Raw genomic sequence first — 15212 nt, forward strand, 5'->3', positions numbered from 1 at the left:
TGTGACGACACGCATGTGACGACGCGCATGTGACGACGCGCATGTGACGACACGCATGTGACGACGCGCATGTGACGATACACATGTGACGACACGCATGTGACGACGCGCATGTGATGACGCGCATGTAACGACGCAAAGATACACGTGTCTTGATGCAAAATTGAGAGATGCGCGCAGAAAAACTAAAACGGAAGGCGCTGCCATGTCCTCATGGGCCACTGAGCGTAGTGTGCGTCTCCGCACTAATGTCACATGGACAAATGTAAGCATCAAAAGCATCTTCTCTCATACATACTTGTGTGCACTAAACCTGCTCGACATCGCTTTAATCACACGTAGAGTCATAAACTATTCTCCGCATTTAACTTCCTCCTCTGTGTTTGAGAGAGAGGACTGAGCAAGAGGCAGAGGCACCGGCCCCCACGCACACGCACACGCACACAAAGCAGACTGTGGTCAAGTAAATCTGCTAAAACATTTCACCAAACTACTGTAAAGAACACAGAAACACTTCTTCATGCAGTAAAGGAGGAATATGATGAACATATTCCTTCTTTGGTTCCTTCCCAACACAATTGTGCTACAGTTGTGCCATTGACTTTTTATTACTTACACAAAAGAAAAATTTAAAGACAACATTTATTTATTTTGTTGTTAAAATTGTCATTATTTCACAAATTGTGATCGACTTGAGATGAATCAAATCGTAGGTCCTGAATCATGACATTTCTGAATGTGGAGCTAGCTACCTCGGCTGCAGCCAAACACTTCTCCATCATTCTGAGTCACATAGGACAAATGTACAAGTGTTGAAAAGACGTGCCACTACGTTTTGAAGTGTTCAATAATCTAGCAAATTATCCATAAAACTAATTTGAGCAATTAAGTCTGAATACATTGCATATTAAACTTCCCTCCTAATAGTGTGTAAGCATGTGTGGAGTCACCTTCAGGATGATGTCTCCCTCCTGCAGGTTTCCGTCTCTGTAGGCCAGACCTGTGCTGCTCATCTCTTTGATGAACAGCTGACTGCCCAGGCGAAGCCCATACTCTGAAAACCATTGGAGGTTCAGTCTTAGGCCAGGTCACATGGACTCACATTTAGTAACATGTGCTTACCCATGTTACTTAGTAATGTCACTTAATAAGGAGCTTGTTTTTATGTGCACACAAGTTTAGTTTGGTTTAGTTTAAGATCCCCATTAGCTCCTGCAAACCAGTTGCTATTCTTCCTGGGGTCAAGTATCTTCTAATATTACCAGACATATTATGCTTTTGTCTGCTAGTACTAATAATCTATGACATTTGTGGATCATTGTTTTACACTTTTTAAATATTGATCTAAAACTAGAGGTGTTCATGGGTAACTGATGGGACCATGCTGATGGCCCTGATTATGGAGAGCAGCAGAGACTAGAGAGAGCAGTAGATTTTCTTTCCCGGGTAGTTGAAAACAAATGATTAAGTATAGTGTGACGTTTTGAATGCAGAAAAAAGTATAATCAAACATGAATGAATCTCTCTGAATACAATTTCAAGAAAAAAATGTAATCGTAAATGAGAAGAGAAAACATGGTTAAAAGTCGATTTAGCAGAGTATGTCCCCTTTAATGTTGAACTTTAAACAAAGATGCGTACTTCCCGACAGTGGACCTCTAACCACGGGACTGGTGCGGTGGGCGGGGCTTACTGACCTTCATTGGGCCTGTTCTTCAGCAGCAGGACGTTGAGCGGTTTCTCCAGAGGCTCGAGCTCCCGTGGAGGTGGGCGGGGCAGAGGGATGGACATGGGGGGTGGGGAGGGCGAGCGGGCCAGTCTATCTCTGCTGGGGGCGCGGCCTCTGATGGGGCTGGGACTGTCCCGCCTGTAACGGCCCCTGTCTGGGCTTTCTCTGCCTAATGCTCGGTCACTGCGGTAACGCCTGTCTGGGCTGTGGTCACGGTCGTCGCGGTAACGTCTTTCCGGGCTGGCGTTGCGGTCCAGGGCGCGCTCGCTGCGGTAACGGCGGTCGGGGCTGTAGTCTCTGGGCCTCCTGTAAGGACAGAGTGACATGCATGTTCCAGAAAAGCCATTAAGTTCTGAATGATTGCAATTATAGCAGAGTCAAATCAGTGCCTCTAAAGCAGTCCTTCTCAAATAGTGGGGCGATGCCTGGGTGACCCCATTTTGGATATTCTTATTCTCATTTTGAAAGTAAAATGGTCTAGAATAAAGTGAATTGCACATTATCTACAGTAGGTGGCAGTAGCGCTGTCATTGTCAGATTGCGTGTGACGGAGTAGGGTTAGGTTTTTTACACAGAGACGCACACACAGCGCAGAGCACGTGATATGAAGTTCACTGAACAAACCCTCAAGACACACCAGGGAAAAATATTTAACAGGGATGAAAAGAAAGGCGGAGAGAGACGAAGATAATGAGACAAACTAAAGTTACCCGAAAGCTAAGACGAGGAAATATGACAAAGCCAAAGCCAAATAAAATAAAGAGTCACATAATTTTGCCCCATTTTGTCATGTGTGGGGTTTATATGCCCACCGTAGTGGGGGCGGAGAATAGGGGGACGCAAAGTGTTTTCTTCTTCCTATGGGGGGCTTAACAGAAAATAATTGCGAAGCATTGCTCTAAAGGGATGCAAATATATAAATATGGGAGTCCCACAAGGGAGTATACTCGGACCTTTACCTTTTCCTTTGTATATTCATGATTTTTCTTCTGTGTACACATTTTAAAAGCATTATTATATGGCTACAATAAAGTTAATTTTTGATTGATCTTTAAGATTTGAACCAGAAAATGTCAGATCCTAAAAAGGAGCAGAGCCTAACAGAGTATGTTTAATTGACTCTATAGATGCTTTAGGGCCTGTTGAGGGCCCGGTGAGGGCTCAACACACACACACCTTCGGTCTGGGCTGTTATCTCGGTCCAGGGCATGATCGCTGCGGTACCTCCGGTCAGGGCTGCGCTCTGGCTCCAGAGTGCGCCCCCTACTGCCGTCCCTCCTGTAAGGCCTGTCGTCCCCCAGGTCTCGCTCGGAGCTGCGACCGCGCTCGTGGGTCTGGTATCCTGAGTCGCGGTCCCGGTGGTCCCTCTCTGGAGCGTGGTCGTGTCCGCTGTAGACGCTCCTTCGGTCCCCATCATAGCCGTAGTCCTCGGTGTTGAACACGCGGTCATCTGGGGAGGGAGCTCTGTTCAACATATTCACAGGGACTTTACGGGGACGCTTCACAGTCTGGAAGAAAGAGACACATTTACAATGATGATGTACCTGCTCCTAAAAAACACTAGAACTTTGGTCATTTTACTTGTGAGACAGGATAATCAATAACCACACTGCACTGTTGTTTCAGTCATGTCTGGCTGTTGTTTCAGTCATGTCTGGCTGTTGTTTTAGTCATGTCTGGCTGTTGTTTTAGTCATGTCTGGCTGTTGTTTTAATCATGTCAGGCTGTTGTTTTAGTCATGTTTGGCTGTTGTTTCAGTCATGTCTGGCTGTTGTTTCAGTCATGTCTGGCTGTTGTTTCAGTCATGTCTGGCTGTTGTTTCAGTTATGTCTGGCTGTTGTTTCAGTCATGTCTGGCTATTGTTTTAGTCATGTTTGGCTGTTGTTTCAGTCATGTCTGGCTGTTGTTTCAGTCATGTTTGGCTGTTGTTTCAGTCATGTCTGGCTGTTGTTTCAGTCATGTTTGGCTGTTGTTTTAGTCATGTCTGGCTGTTGTTTTAGTCATGTCTGGCTGTTGTTTCAGTCATGTTTGGCTGTTGTTTCAGTCATGTCTGGCTGTTGTTTCAGTCATGTTTGGCTGTTGTTTTAGTCATGTCTGGCTGTTGCTTTAGTCATGTCTGGCTGTTGTTTTAGTCATGTTTGGCTGTTGTTTTAGTCATGTCTGGCTTTTGTTTTAGTCATGTCTGGCTGTTGTTTTAGTCATGTCTGGCTTTTGTTTTAGTCATGTCTGGCTGTTGTTTCAGTCATGTTTGGCTGTTGTTTCAGTCATGTTTGGCTGTTGTTTTAGTCATGTCTGGCTGTTGTTTCAGTCATGTTTGGCTGTTGTTTTAGTCATGTCTGGCTGTTGTTTTAGTCATGTTTGGCTGTTGTTTCAGTCATGTCTGGCTGTTGTTTCAGTCATGTTTGGCTGTTGTTTCAGTCATGTCTGGCTGTTGTTTCAGTCATGTCTGGCTGTTGTTTCAGTCATGTCTGGCTGTTGTTTCAGTTATGTCTGGCAGTTGTTTCAGTCATGTCTGGCTATTGTTTTAGTCATGTTTGGCTGTTGTTTCAGTCATGTCTGGCTGTTGTTTCAGTCATGTTTGGCTGTTGTTTCAGTCATGTCTGGCTGTTGTTTCAGTCATGTTTGGCTGTTGTTTTAGTCATGTCTGGCTGTTGTTTTAGTCATGTTTGGCTGTTGTTTTAGTCATGTCTGGCTTTTGTTTTAGTCATGTCTGGCTGTTGTTTTAGTCATGTCTGGCTTTTGTTTTAGTCATGTCTGGCTGTTGTTTTAGTCATGTTTGGCTGTTGTTTCAGTCATGTTTGGCTGTTGTTTTAGTCATGTCTGGCTGTTGTTTCAGTCATGTTTGGCTGTTGTTTTAGTCATGTCTGGCTGTTGTTTTAGTCATGTTTGGCTGTTGTTTCAGTCATGTTTGGCTGTTGTTTTAGTCATGTCTGGCTGTTGTTTTAGTCATGTCTGGCTTTTGTTTTAGTCATGTCTGGCTGTTGTTTTAGTCATGTTTGGCTGTTGTTTCAGTCATGTTTGGCTGTTGTTTTAGTCATGTCTGGCTGTTGTTTTAGTCATGTCTGGCTTTTTTTTTGTCATGTTTGGCTGTTGTTTCAGTCATGTCTGGCTGTTTTAGTCATGTCTGGCTGTTGTTTCAGTCGTGTTTTGCTGTTGTTTCAGTCGCGTTTTCAGTCGTGTTTAGCTGTTGTTTCAGTCATGTTTGGCTGTTGTTTCAGTCATGTCTGGCTGTTGTTTTAGACATGTCTGGCTGTTGTTTTAGTCATGTCTGGCTGTTGTTTTAGTCATGTCTGGCTGTTGTTTTAGTCATGTCTGGCTGTTGTTTTAGTCATGTCTGGCTGTTGTTTTAATCATGTTTTGCTGTTGTTTTAGTCATGTTTTGCTGTTGTTTTAGTCATGTCTGGCTGTTGTTTTAGTCATGTTTGGCTGTTGTTTTAGTCATGTTTGGCTGTTGTTTTAGTCATGTCTGGCTGTTGTTTTAGTCATGTCTGGCTGTTGTTTTAGTCATGTCTTGCTGTTGTTTTAGTCATGTTTTGCTGATGTTTTAGTCATGTTTTGCTATTTCAGTCATGTTTGGCGGTTGTTTTAGTCATGTCTGGCGGTTGTTTTAATCATGTCTGGCTGTTGTTTAAGTCATGTTTGGCTGTTGTTTTAGTCATGTCTGGCTGTTGTTTTAGTCGTGTTTTGCTTTTGTTTCAGTCGTGTTTTCCTGTTGTTTCAGTCGCGTTTTCAGTCGTGTTTTGCTGTTGTTTCAGTCATGTTTGGCTGTTGTTTCAGTCATGTCTGGCTGTTGTTTTAGACATGTCTGGCTGTTGTTTTAGACATGTCTGGCTGTTGTTTTAGTCATGTCTGGCTGTTGTTTTAGTCATGTCTGGCTGTTGTTTTAGTCATGTCTGGCTGTTGTTTTAGTCATGTCTGGCTGTTGTTTTAGTCATGTTTTGCTGTTGTTTTAGTCATGTTTTGCTGTTGTTTTAGTCATGTCTGGCTGTTGTTTTAGTCATGTTTGGCTGTTGTTTTAGTCATGTCTGGCTGTTGTTTTAGTCATGTCTGGCTGTTGTTTTAGTCATGTCTTGCTGTTGTTTTAGTCATGTTTTGCTGTTGTTTTAGTCATGTCTGGCTGTTGTTTTAGTCATGTTTGGCTGTTGTTTTAGTCATGTCTGGCTTTTGTTTTAGTCATGTCTGGCTGTTGTTTTAGTCATGTCTGGCTGTTGTTTTAGTCATGTCTTGCTGTTGTTTTAGTCATGTTTTGCTGTTGTTTTAGTCATGTCTGGCTGTTGTTTTAGTCATGTCTGGCTGTTGTTTTAGTCATGTCTGGCTGTTGTTTTAGTCATGTCTGGCTGTTGTTTTAGTCATGTCGGGCTGTTGTTTTAGTCATGTCTGGCTGTTGTTTTAGTCATGTTTGGCTGTTGTTTTAGTCATGTCTGGCTGTTGTTTTAGTCATGTCTGGCTGTTGTTTTAGTCATGTTTGGCTGTTGTTTCAGTCATGTTTGGCTGTTGTTTCAGTCATGTCTGGCTGTTTTAGTCATGTCTGGCTGTTGTTTTAGTCATGTTTGTCTGTTGTTTCAGTCATGTCTGGCTGTTGTTTTAGTCATGTCTGGCTGTTGTTTTAGTCATGTCTGGCTGTTGTTTTAGTCATGTCTGGCTGTTGTTTTAGTCATGTCTGGCTGTTGTTTTAGTCATGTCTGGCTGTTGTTTTAGTCATGTCTGGCTGTTGTTTTAGTCATGTCTGGCTGTTGTTTTAGTCATGTTTGGCTGTTGTTTCAGTCATGTTTGGCTGTTGTTTCAGTCATGTTTGGCTGTTGTTTCAGTCATGTTTGGCTGTTGTTTTAGTCATGTCTGGCTGTTGTTTTAGTCATGTTTGGCTGCTGTTTTAGTCATGTTTGGCTGCTGTTTTAGTCATGTCTGGCTGTTGTTTTAGTCATGTCTGGCTGTTGTTTTAGTCATGTCTGGCTGTTGTTTAAGTCATGTTTGGCTGTTGTTTTAGTCATGTCTGGCTGTTGTTTTAGTCGTGTTTTGCTTTTGTTTCAGTCGTGTTTTGCTGTTGTTTCAGTCGCGTTTTCAGTCGTGTTTTGCTGTTGTTTCAGTCATGTTTGGCTGTTGTTTCAGTCATGTCAGGCTGTTGTTTTAGACATGTCTGGCTGTTGTTTTAGTCATGTCTGGCTGTTGTTTTAGTCATGTCTGGCTGTTGTTTTAGTCATGTCTGGCTGTTGTTTTAGTCATGTCTGGCTGTTGTTTTAGTCATGTTTTGCTGTTGTTTTAGTCATGTTTTGCTGTTGTTTTAGTCATGTCTGGCTGTTGTTTTAGTCATGTTTGGCTGTTGTTTTAGTCATGTCTGGCTGTTTTAGTCATGTTTGGCTGTTGTTTTAGTCATGTCTGGCTGTTTTAGTCATGTCTGGCTGTTGTTTTAGTCATGTCTTGCTGTTGTTTTAGTCATGTTTTGCTATTTCAGTCATGTTTGGCGGTTGTTTTAGTCATGTCTGGCGGTTGTTTTAATCATGTCTGGCTGTTGTTTAAGTCATGTTTGGCTGTTGTTTTAGTCATGTCTGGCTGTTGTTTTAGTCGTGTTTTGCTTTTGTTTCAGTCGTGTTTTGCTGTTGTTTCAGTCGCGTTTTCAGTCGTGTTTTGCTGTTGTTTCAGTCATGTTTGGCTGTTGTTTCAGTCATGTCTGGCTGTTGTTTTAGACATGTCTGGCTGTTGTTTTAGTCATGTCTGGCTGTTGTTTTAGTCATGTTTTGCTGATGTTTTAGTCATGTTTTGCTATTTCAGTCATGTTTGGCTGTTGTTTTAGTCATGTCTGGCTGTTGTTTTAGTCATGTCTGGCTTTTGTTTTAGTCATGTCTGGCTGTTGTTTTAGTCATGTTTGGCTGTTGTTTCAGTCATGTTTGGCTGTTGTTTTAGTCATGTCTGGCTGTTGTTTTCGTCATGTCTGGCTTTTGTTCTAGTCATGTTTGGCTGTTGTTTCAGTCATGTCTGGCTGTTTTAGTCATGTCTGCCTGTTGTTTTAGTCATGTTTGGCTGTTGTTTCAGTCATGTCTGGCTGTTGTTTAAGTCATGTCTGGCTGTTGTTTTAGTCATGTCTGGCTGTTGTTTTAGTCATGTCTGGCTGTTGTTTTAGTCATGTCTGGCTGTTGTTTTAGTCATGTCTGGCTGTTGTTTTAGTCATGTTTGGCTGTTGTTTCAGTCATGTTTGGCTGTTGTTTCAGTCATGTTTGGCTGTTGTTTTAGTCATGTCTGGCTGTTGTTTTAGTTATGTTTGGCTGCTGTTTTAGTCATGTTTGGCTGCTGTTTTAGTCATGTCTGGCTGTTGTTTTAGTCATGTCTGGCTGTTGTTTTAGTCATGTCTGGCTGTTTAAGTCATGTTTGGCTGTTGTTTTAGTCATGTCTGGCTGTTGTTTTAGTCGTGTTTTGCTGTTGTTTCAGTCGTGTTTTGCTGTTGTTTCAGTCGCATTTTCAGTCGTGTTTTGCTGTTGTTTCAGTCATGTTTGGCTGTTGTTTCAGTCATGTCTGGCTGTTGTTTTAGACATGTCTGGCTGTTGTTTTAGTCATGTCTGGCTGTTGTTTTAGTCATGTCTGGCTGTTGTTTTAGTCATGTCTGGCTGTTGTTTTAGTCATGTTTTGCTGTTGTTTTAGTCATGTTTTGCTGTTGTTTTAGTCATGTCTGGCTGTTGTTTTAGTCATGTTTGGCTGTTGTTTTAGTCATGTCTAGCTGTTGTTTTAGTCATGTTTGGCAGTTGTTTTAGTCATGTCTGGCTGTTTTAGTCATGTCTGGCTGTTGTTTTAGTCATGTCTTGCTGTTGTTTTAGTCATGTTTTGCTGATGTTTTAGTCATGTTTTGCTATTTCAGTCATGTTTGGCGGTTGTTTTAGTCATGTCTGGCGGTTGTTTTAATCATGTCTGGCTGTTGTTTAAGTCATGTTTGGCTGTTGTTTTAGTCATGTCTGGCTGTTGTTTTAGTCGTGTTTTGCTTTTGTTTCAGTCGTGTTTTGCTGTTGTTTCAGTCGCGTTTTCAGTCGTGTTTTGCTGTTGTTTCAGTCATGTTTGGCTGTTGTTTCGGTCATGTCAGGCTGTTGTTTTAGACATGTCTGGCTGTTGTTTTAGTCATGTCTGGCTGTTGTTTTAGTCATGTCTGGCTGTTGTTTTAGTCATGTCTGGCTGTTGTTTTAGTCATGTCTGGCTGTTGTTTTAGTCATGTTTTGCTGTTGTTTTAGTCATGTTTTGCTGTTGTTTTAGTCATGTCTGGCTGTTGTTTTAGTCATGTTTGGCTGTTGTTTTAGTCATGTCTGGCTGTTGTTTTAGTCATGTCTGGCTGTTGTTTTAGTCATGTCTTGCTGTTGTTTTAGTCATGTCTTGCTGTTGTTTTAGTCATGTTTTGCTGATGTTTTAGTCATGTTTTGCTATTTCAGTCATGTTTGGCGGTTGTTTTAGTCATGTCTGGCGGTTGTTTTAATCATGTCTGGCTGTTGTTTCAGTCATGTTTGGCTGTTGTTTTAGTCATGTCTGGCTGTTGTTTTAATCATGTCTGGCTGTTGTTTCCGTCATGTTTGGCTGTTGTTTTAGTCATGTTTGGCTGTTGTTTCAGGTCATGTCTGGCTGTTGTTTTAGTCATGTCTGGCTGTTATTTCAGTCATGTCTGGCTGTTGTTTTAGTCATGTCTGGCTGTTGTTTTAGTCATGTTTGGCTGTTGTTTCAGTCATGTTTGGCTGTTGTTTTAGTCATGTCTGGCTGTTGTTTTAGTCATGTCTGGCTGTTGTTTTAGTCATGTCTGGCTGTTGTTTCAGTCATGTCTGGCTGTTGTTTTAGTCATGTCTGGCTGTTGTTTTAGTCATGTCTGGCTGTTGTTTTAGTCATGTCTGGCTGTTGTTTTAGTCATGTCTGGCTGTTGTTTTAGTCATGTCTGGCTGTTGTTTTAGTCATGTCTGGCTGTTTTAGTCATGTTTGGCTGTTGTTTTAGTCATGTTTGGCTGTTGTTTCAGTCATGTTTGGCTGTTGTTTTAGTCATGTCTGGCTGTTGTTTTAGTCATGTTTGGCTGCTGTTTTAGTCATGTTTGGCTGCTGTTTTAGTCATGTCTGGCTGTTGTTTTAGTCATGTCTGGCTGTTGTTTTAGTCATGTCTGGCTGTTGTTTAAGTCATGTTTGGCTGTTGTTTCAGTCATGTTTGGCTGTTGTTTTAGTCATGTCTGGCTGTTGTTTTAGTCATGTTTGGCTGCTGTTTTAGTCATGTTTGGCTGCTGTTTTAGTCATGTCTGGCTGTTTAAGTCATGTTTGGCTGTTGTTTTAGTCATGTCTGGCTGTTGTTTTAGTCGTGTTTTGCTGTTGTTTCAGTCGTGTTTTGCTGTTGTTTCAGTCGCATTTTCAGTCGTGTTTTGCTGTTGTTTCAGTCATGTTTGGCTGTTGTTTCAGTCATGTCTGGCTGTTGTTTTAGACATGTCTGGCTGTTGTTTTAGTCATGTCTGGCTGTTGTTTTAGTCATGTCTGGCTGTTGTTTTAGTCATGTCTGGCTGTTGTTTTAGTCATGTCTGGCTGTTGTTTTAGTCATGTTTTGCTGTTGTTTTAGTCATGTCTGGCTGTTGTTTTAGTCATGTTTGGCTGTTGTTTTAGTCATGTCTAGCTGTTGTTTTAGTCATGTTTGGCAGTTGTTTTAGTCATGTCTGGCTGTTTTAGTCATGTCTGGCTGTTGTTTTAGTCATGTCTTGCTGTTGTTTTAGTCATGTTTTGCTGATGTTTTAGTCATGTTTTGCTATTTCAGTCATGTTTGGCGGTTGTTTTAGTCATGTCTGGCGGTTGTTTTAATCATGTCTGGCTGTTGTTTAAGTCATGTTTGGCTGTTGTTTTAGTCATGTCTGGCTGTTGTTTTAGTCGTGTTTTGCTTTTGTTTCAGTCGTGTTTTGCTGTTGTTTCAGTCGCGTTTTCAGTCGTGTTTTGCTGTTGTTTCAGTCATGTTTGGCTGTTGTTTCAGTCATGTCAGGCTGTTGTTTTAGACATGTCTGGCTGTTGTTTTAGTCATGTCTGGCTGTTGTTTTAGTCATGTCTGGCTGTTGTTTTAGTCATGTCTGGCTGTTGTTTTAGTCATGTCTGGCTGTTGTTTTAGTCATGTTTTGCTGTTGTTTTAGTCATGTTTTGCTGTTGTTTTAGTCATGTCTGGCTGTTGTTTTAGTCATGTTTGGCTGTTGTTTTAGTCATGTCTGGCTGTTGTTTTAGTCATGTCTGGCTGTTGTTTTAGTCATGTCTTGCTGTTGTTTTAGTCATGTCTTGCTGTTGTTTTAGTCATGTTTTGCTGATGTTTTAGTCATGTTTTGCTATTTCAGTCATGTTTGGCGGTTGTTTTAGTCATGTCTGGCGGTTGTTTTAATCATGTCTGGCTGTTGTTTCAGTCATGTTTGGCTGTTGTTTTAGTCATGTCTGGCTGTTTTTAATCATGTCTGGCTGTTGTTTCAGTCATGTTTGGCTGTTGTTTTAGTCATGTTTGGCTGTTGTTTCAGGTCATGTCTGGCTGTTGTTTTAGTCGTGTTTTGCTGTTGTTTCAGTCGTGTTTTGCTGTTGTTTCAGTCGCATTTTCAGTCGTGTTTTGCTGTTGTTTCAGTCATGTTTGGCTGTTGTCTTAGTCATGTCTGGCTGTTGTTTTAGTCATGTCTGGCTGTTGTTTTAGTCATGTCTGGCTGTTGTTTCAGTCATGTCTGGCTGTTGTTTTAGTCATGTCTGGCTGTTGTTTTAGTCATGTCTGGCTGTTGTTTTAGTCATGTCTGGCTGTTGTTTTAGTCATGTCTGGCTGTTGTTTTAGTCATGTCTGGCTGTTTTAGTCATGTTTGGCTGTTGTTTTAGTCATGTTTGGCTGTTGTTTCAGTCATGTTTGGCTGTTGTTTTAGTCATGTCTGGCTGTTGTTTTAGTCATGTTTGGCTGCTGTTTTAGTCATGTTTGGCTGCTGTTTTAGTCATGTCTGGCTGTTGTTTTAGTCATGTCTGGCTGTTGTTTTAGTCATGTCTGGCTGTTGTTTAAGTCATGTTTGGCTGTTGTTTTAGTCATGTCTGGCTGTTGTTTTAGTCGTGTTTTGCTTTTGTTTCAGTCGTGTTTTGCTGTTGTTTCAGTCGCGTTTTCAGTCGTGTTTTGCTGTTGTTTCAGTCGCGTTTTCAGTCGTGTTTTGCTGTTGTTTTGGTCATGTTTTGCTGTTGCTTTAGTCATGTCTGGCTGTTGTTTTAGTCATGTTTGGCTGTTGTTTTAGTCATGTTTGGCTGTTGTTTTAGTCATGTTTGGCTGTTGTTTTAGTCATGTTTGGCTGTTGTTTTAGTCATGTCTGGCTGTTGTTTTAGTCATGTTTGGCTGTTGTTTTAGTCATGTTTGGCTGTTGTTTTAGTCATGTCTGGCTGTTGTTTTAGTCATGTTTGGCTGTTGTTTTAGTCGTGTCTGGCTGTTGTTTTAGTCGTGTTTTGCTGTTGTTTCAGTCGTGTTTTGCTGTTGTTTCAGTCGCATTTTCAGTCGTGTTTTGCTGTTGTTTCAGTCATGTTTGGCTGTTGTTTCAGTCATGTCTGGCTGTTGTTTTAGACATGTCTGGCTGTTGTTTTAGTCATGTCTGGCTGTTGTTTTAGTCATGTCTGGCTGTTGTTTTAGTCATGTCTGGCTGTTGTTTTAGTCATGTTTTGCTGTTGTTTTAGTCATGTTTTGCTGTTGTTTTAGTCATGTCTGGCTGTTGTTTTAGTCATGTTTGGCTGTTGTTTTAGTCATGTCTAGCTGTTGTTTTAGTCATGTTTGGCAGTTGTTTTAGTCATGTCTGGCTGTTTTAGTCATGTCTGGCTGTTGTTTTAGTCATGTCTTGCTGTTGTTTTAGTCATGTTTTGCTGATGTTTTAGTCATGTTTTGCTATTTCAGTCATGTTTGGCGGTTGTTTTAGTCATGTCTGGCGGTTGTTTTAATCATGTCTGGCTGTTGTTTAAGTCATGTTTGGCTGTTGTTTTAGTCATGTCTGGCTGTTGTTTTAGTCGTGTTTTGCTTTTGTTTCAGTCGTGTTTTGCTGTTGTTTCAGTCGCGTTTTCAGTCGTGTTTTGCTGTTGTTTCAGTCATGTTTGGCTGTTGTTTCAGTCATGTCAGGCTGTTGTTTTAGACATGTCTGGCTGTTGTTTTAGTCATGTCTGGCTGTTGTTTTAGTCATGTCTGGCTGTTGTTTTAGTCATGTCTGGCTGTTGTTTTAGTCATGTTTTGCTGTTGTTTTAGTCATGTTTTGCTGTTGTTTTAGTCATGTCTGGCTGTTGTTTTAGTCATGTTTGGCTGTTGTTTTAGTCATGTCTGGCTGTTGTTTTAGTCATGTCTGGCTGTTGTTTTAGTCATGTCTTGCTGTTGTTTTAGTCATGTCTTGCTGTTGTTTTAGTCATGTTTTGCTGATGTTTTAGTCATGTTTTGCTATTTCAGTCATGTTTGGCGGTTGTTTTAGTCATGTCTGGCGGTTGTTTTAATCATGTCTGGCTGTTGTTTCAGTCATGTTTGGCTGTTGTTTTAGTCATGTCTGGCTGTTGTTTTAATCATGTCTGGCTGTTGTTTCCGTCATGTTTGGCTGTTTTAGTCATGTTTGGCTGTTGTTTCAGGTCATGTCTGGCTGTTGTTTTAGTCATGTCTGGCTGTTGTTTCAGTCATGTCTGGCTGTTGTTTTAGTCATGTCTGGCTGTTGTTTTAGTCATGTCTGGCTGTTGTTTTAGTCATGTTTGGCTGTTGTTTCAGTCATGTTTGGCTGTTGTTTTAGTCATGTCTGGCTGTTGTTTTAGTCATGTCTGGCTGTTGTTTTAGTCATGTCTGGCTGTTGTTTCAGTCATGTCTGGCTGTTGTTTTAGTCATGTCTGGCTGTTGTTTTAGTCATGTCTGGCTGTTGTTTTAGTCATGTCTGGCTGTTGTTTTAGTCATGTCTGGCTGTTGTTTTAGTCATGTCTGGCTGTTGTTTTAGTCATGTCTGGCTGTTTTAGTCATGTTTGGCTGTTGTTTTAGTCATGTTTGGCTGTTGTTTCAGTCATGTTTGGCTGTTGTTTTAGTCATGTCTGGCTGTTGTTTTAGTCATGTTTGGCTGCTGTTTTAGTCATGTTTGGCTGCTGTTTTAGTCATGTCTGGCTGTTGTTTTAGTCATGTCTGGCTGTTGTTTTAGTCATGTCTGGCTGTTGTTTAAGTCATGTTTGGCTGTTGTTTCAGTCATGTTTGGCTGTTGTTTTAGTCATGTCTGGCTGTTGTTTTAGTCATGTCTGGCTGCTGTTTTAGTCATGTTTGGCTGCTGTTTTAGTCATGTCTGGCTGTTTAAGTCATGTTTGGCTGTTGTTTTAGTCATGTCTGGCTGTTGTTTTAGTCATGTTTGGCTGTTGTTTCAGTCATGTTTGGCTGTTGTTTTAGTCATGTCTGGCTGTTGTTTTAGTCATGTCTGGCTGTTGTTTTAGTCATGTCTGGCTGTTGTTTCAGTCATGTCTGGCTGTTGTTTTAGTCATGTCTGGCTGTTGTTTTAGTCATGTCTGGCTGTTGTTTTAGTCATGTCTGGCTGTTGTTTTAGTCATGTCTGGCTGTTGTTTTAGTCATGTCTGGCTGTTGTTTTAGTCATGTCTGGCTGTTGTTTTAGTCATGTCTGGCTGTTTTAGTCATGTTTGGCTGTTGTTTTAGTCATGTTTGGCTGTTGTTTTAGTCATGTTTGGCTGTTGTTTCAGTCATGTTTGGCTGTTGTTTTAGTCATGTCTGGCTGTTGTTTTAGTCATGTTTAGCTGCTGTTTTAGTCATGTTTGGCTGCTGTTTTAGTCATGTCTGGCTGTTGTTTTAGTCATGTCTGGCTGTTGTTTTAGTCATGTCTGGCTGTTGTTTAAGTCATGTTTGGCTGTTGTTTTAGTCATGTCTGGCTGTTGTTTTAGTCATGTCTGGCTGTTGTTTTAGTCGTGTTTTGCTTTTGTTTCAGTCGTGTTTTGCTGTTGTTTCAGTCGCGTTTTCAGTCGTGTTTTGCTGTTGTTTCAGTCGCGTTTTCAGTCGTGTTTTGCTGTTGTTTCAGTCATGTTTGGCTGTTGTTTCAGTCATGTCTGGCTGTTGTTTTAGTCATGTCTGGCTGTTGTTTTAGTCATGTCTGGCTGTTGTTTTAGTCATGTCTGGCTGTTGTTTTAGTCATGTCTGGCTGTTGTTTTAGTCATGTTTTGCTGTTGTTTTGGTCATGTTTTGCTGTTGCTTTAGTCATGTCTGGCTGTTGTTTTAGTCATGTTTGGCTGTTGTTTTAGTCATGTTTGGCTGTTGTTTTAGTCATGTCTGGCTGTTGTTTAAGTCATGTTTGGCTGTTGTTTTAGTCATGTTTGGCTGTTGTTTTAGTCATGTCTGGCTGTTGTTTTAGTCATGTTTGGCTGTTGTTTTAGTCATGTCTGGCTGTTGTTTCAGTCATGTCTGGCTGTTGTTTCAGTCATGTCTGGCTGTTGTTTTAGTCATGTTTGGCTGTTGTTTCAGTCATGTTTGGCTGTTGTTTTAGTCATGTCTGGCTGTTGTTTTAGTCAT

At 41.1% G+C, this 15212-nt stretch overlaps 1 protein-coding gene across 7 annotated transcripts in view; it reads right to left on the bottom strand.

The window, feature by feature from the left end:
• The window catches only part of tjp2a (tight junction protein 2a (zona occludens 2)), a 72001-nt gene that overhangs the window by 23748 nt on the left and 33041 nt on the right, over positions 1-15212 (bottom strand). For all 7 annotated transcript variants that reach the window (XM_072453410.1, XM_072453411.1, XM_072453413.1 and 4 more), the window contains 3 exons: positions 2906-3237; positions 1698-2035; positions 951-1054 (listed from right to left, as the gene is read on the bottom strand). In XM_072453410.1, coding sequence (XP_072309511.1) covers positions 951-1054; positions 1698-2035; positions 2906-3237 — 774 coding nt within the window. The remainder of the gene's footprint in view (positions 1-950; positions 1055-1697; positions 2036-2905; positions 3238-15212) is intronic.

This window comes from Eucyclogobius newberryi, unplaced genomic scaffold, assembly GCF_026437365.1.
Source record: "Eucyclogobius newberryi isolate DKJ021-1_F unplaced genomic scaffold, fEucNew1.0.hap1 SCAF_2, whole genome shotgun sequence".
Classification (NCBI taxonomy): domain Eukaryota; kingdom Metazoa; phylum Chordata; class Actinopteri; order Gobiiformes; family Gobiidae; genus Eucyclogobius; species Eucyclogobius newberryi.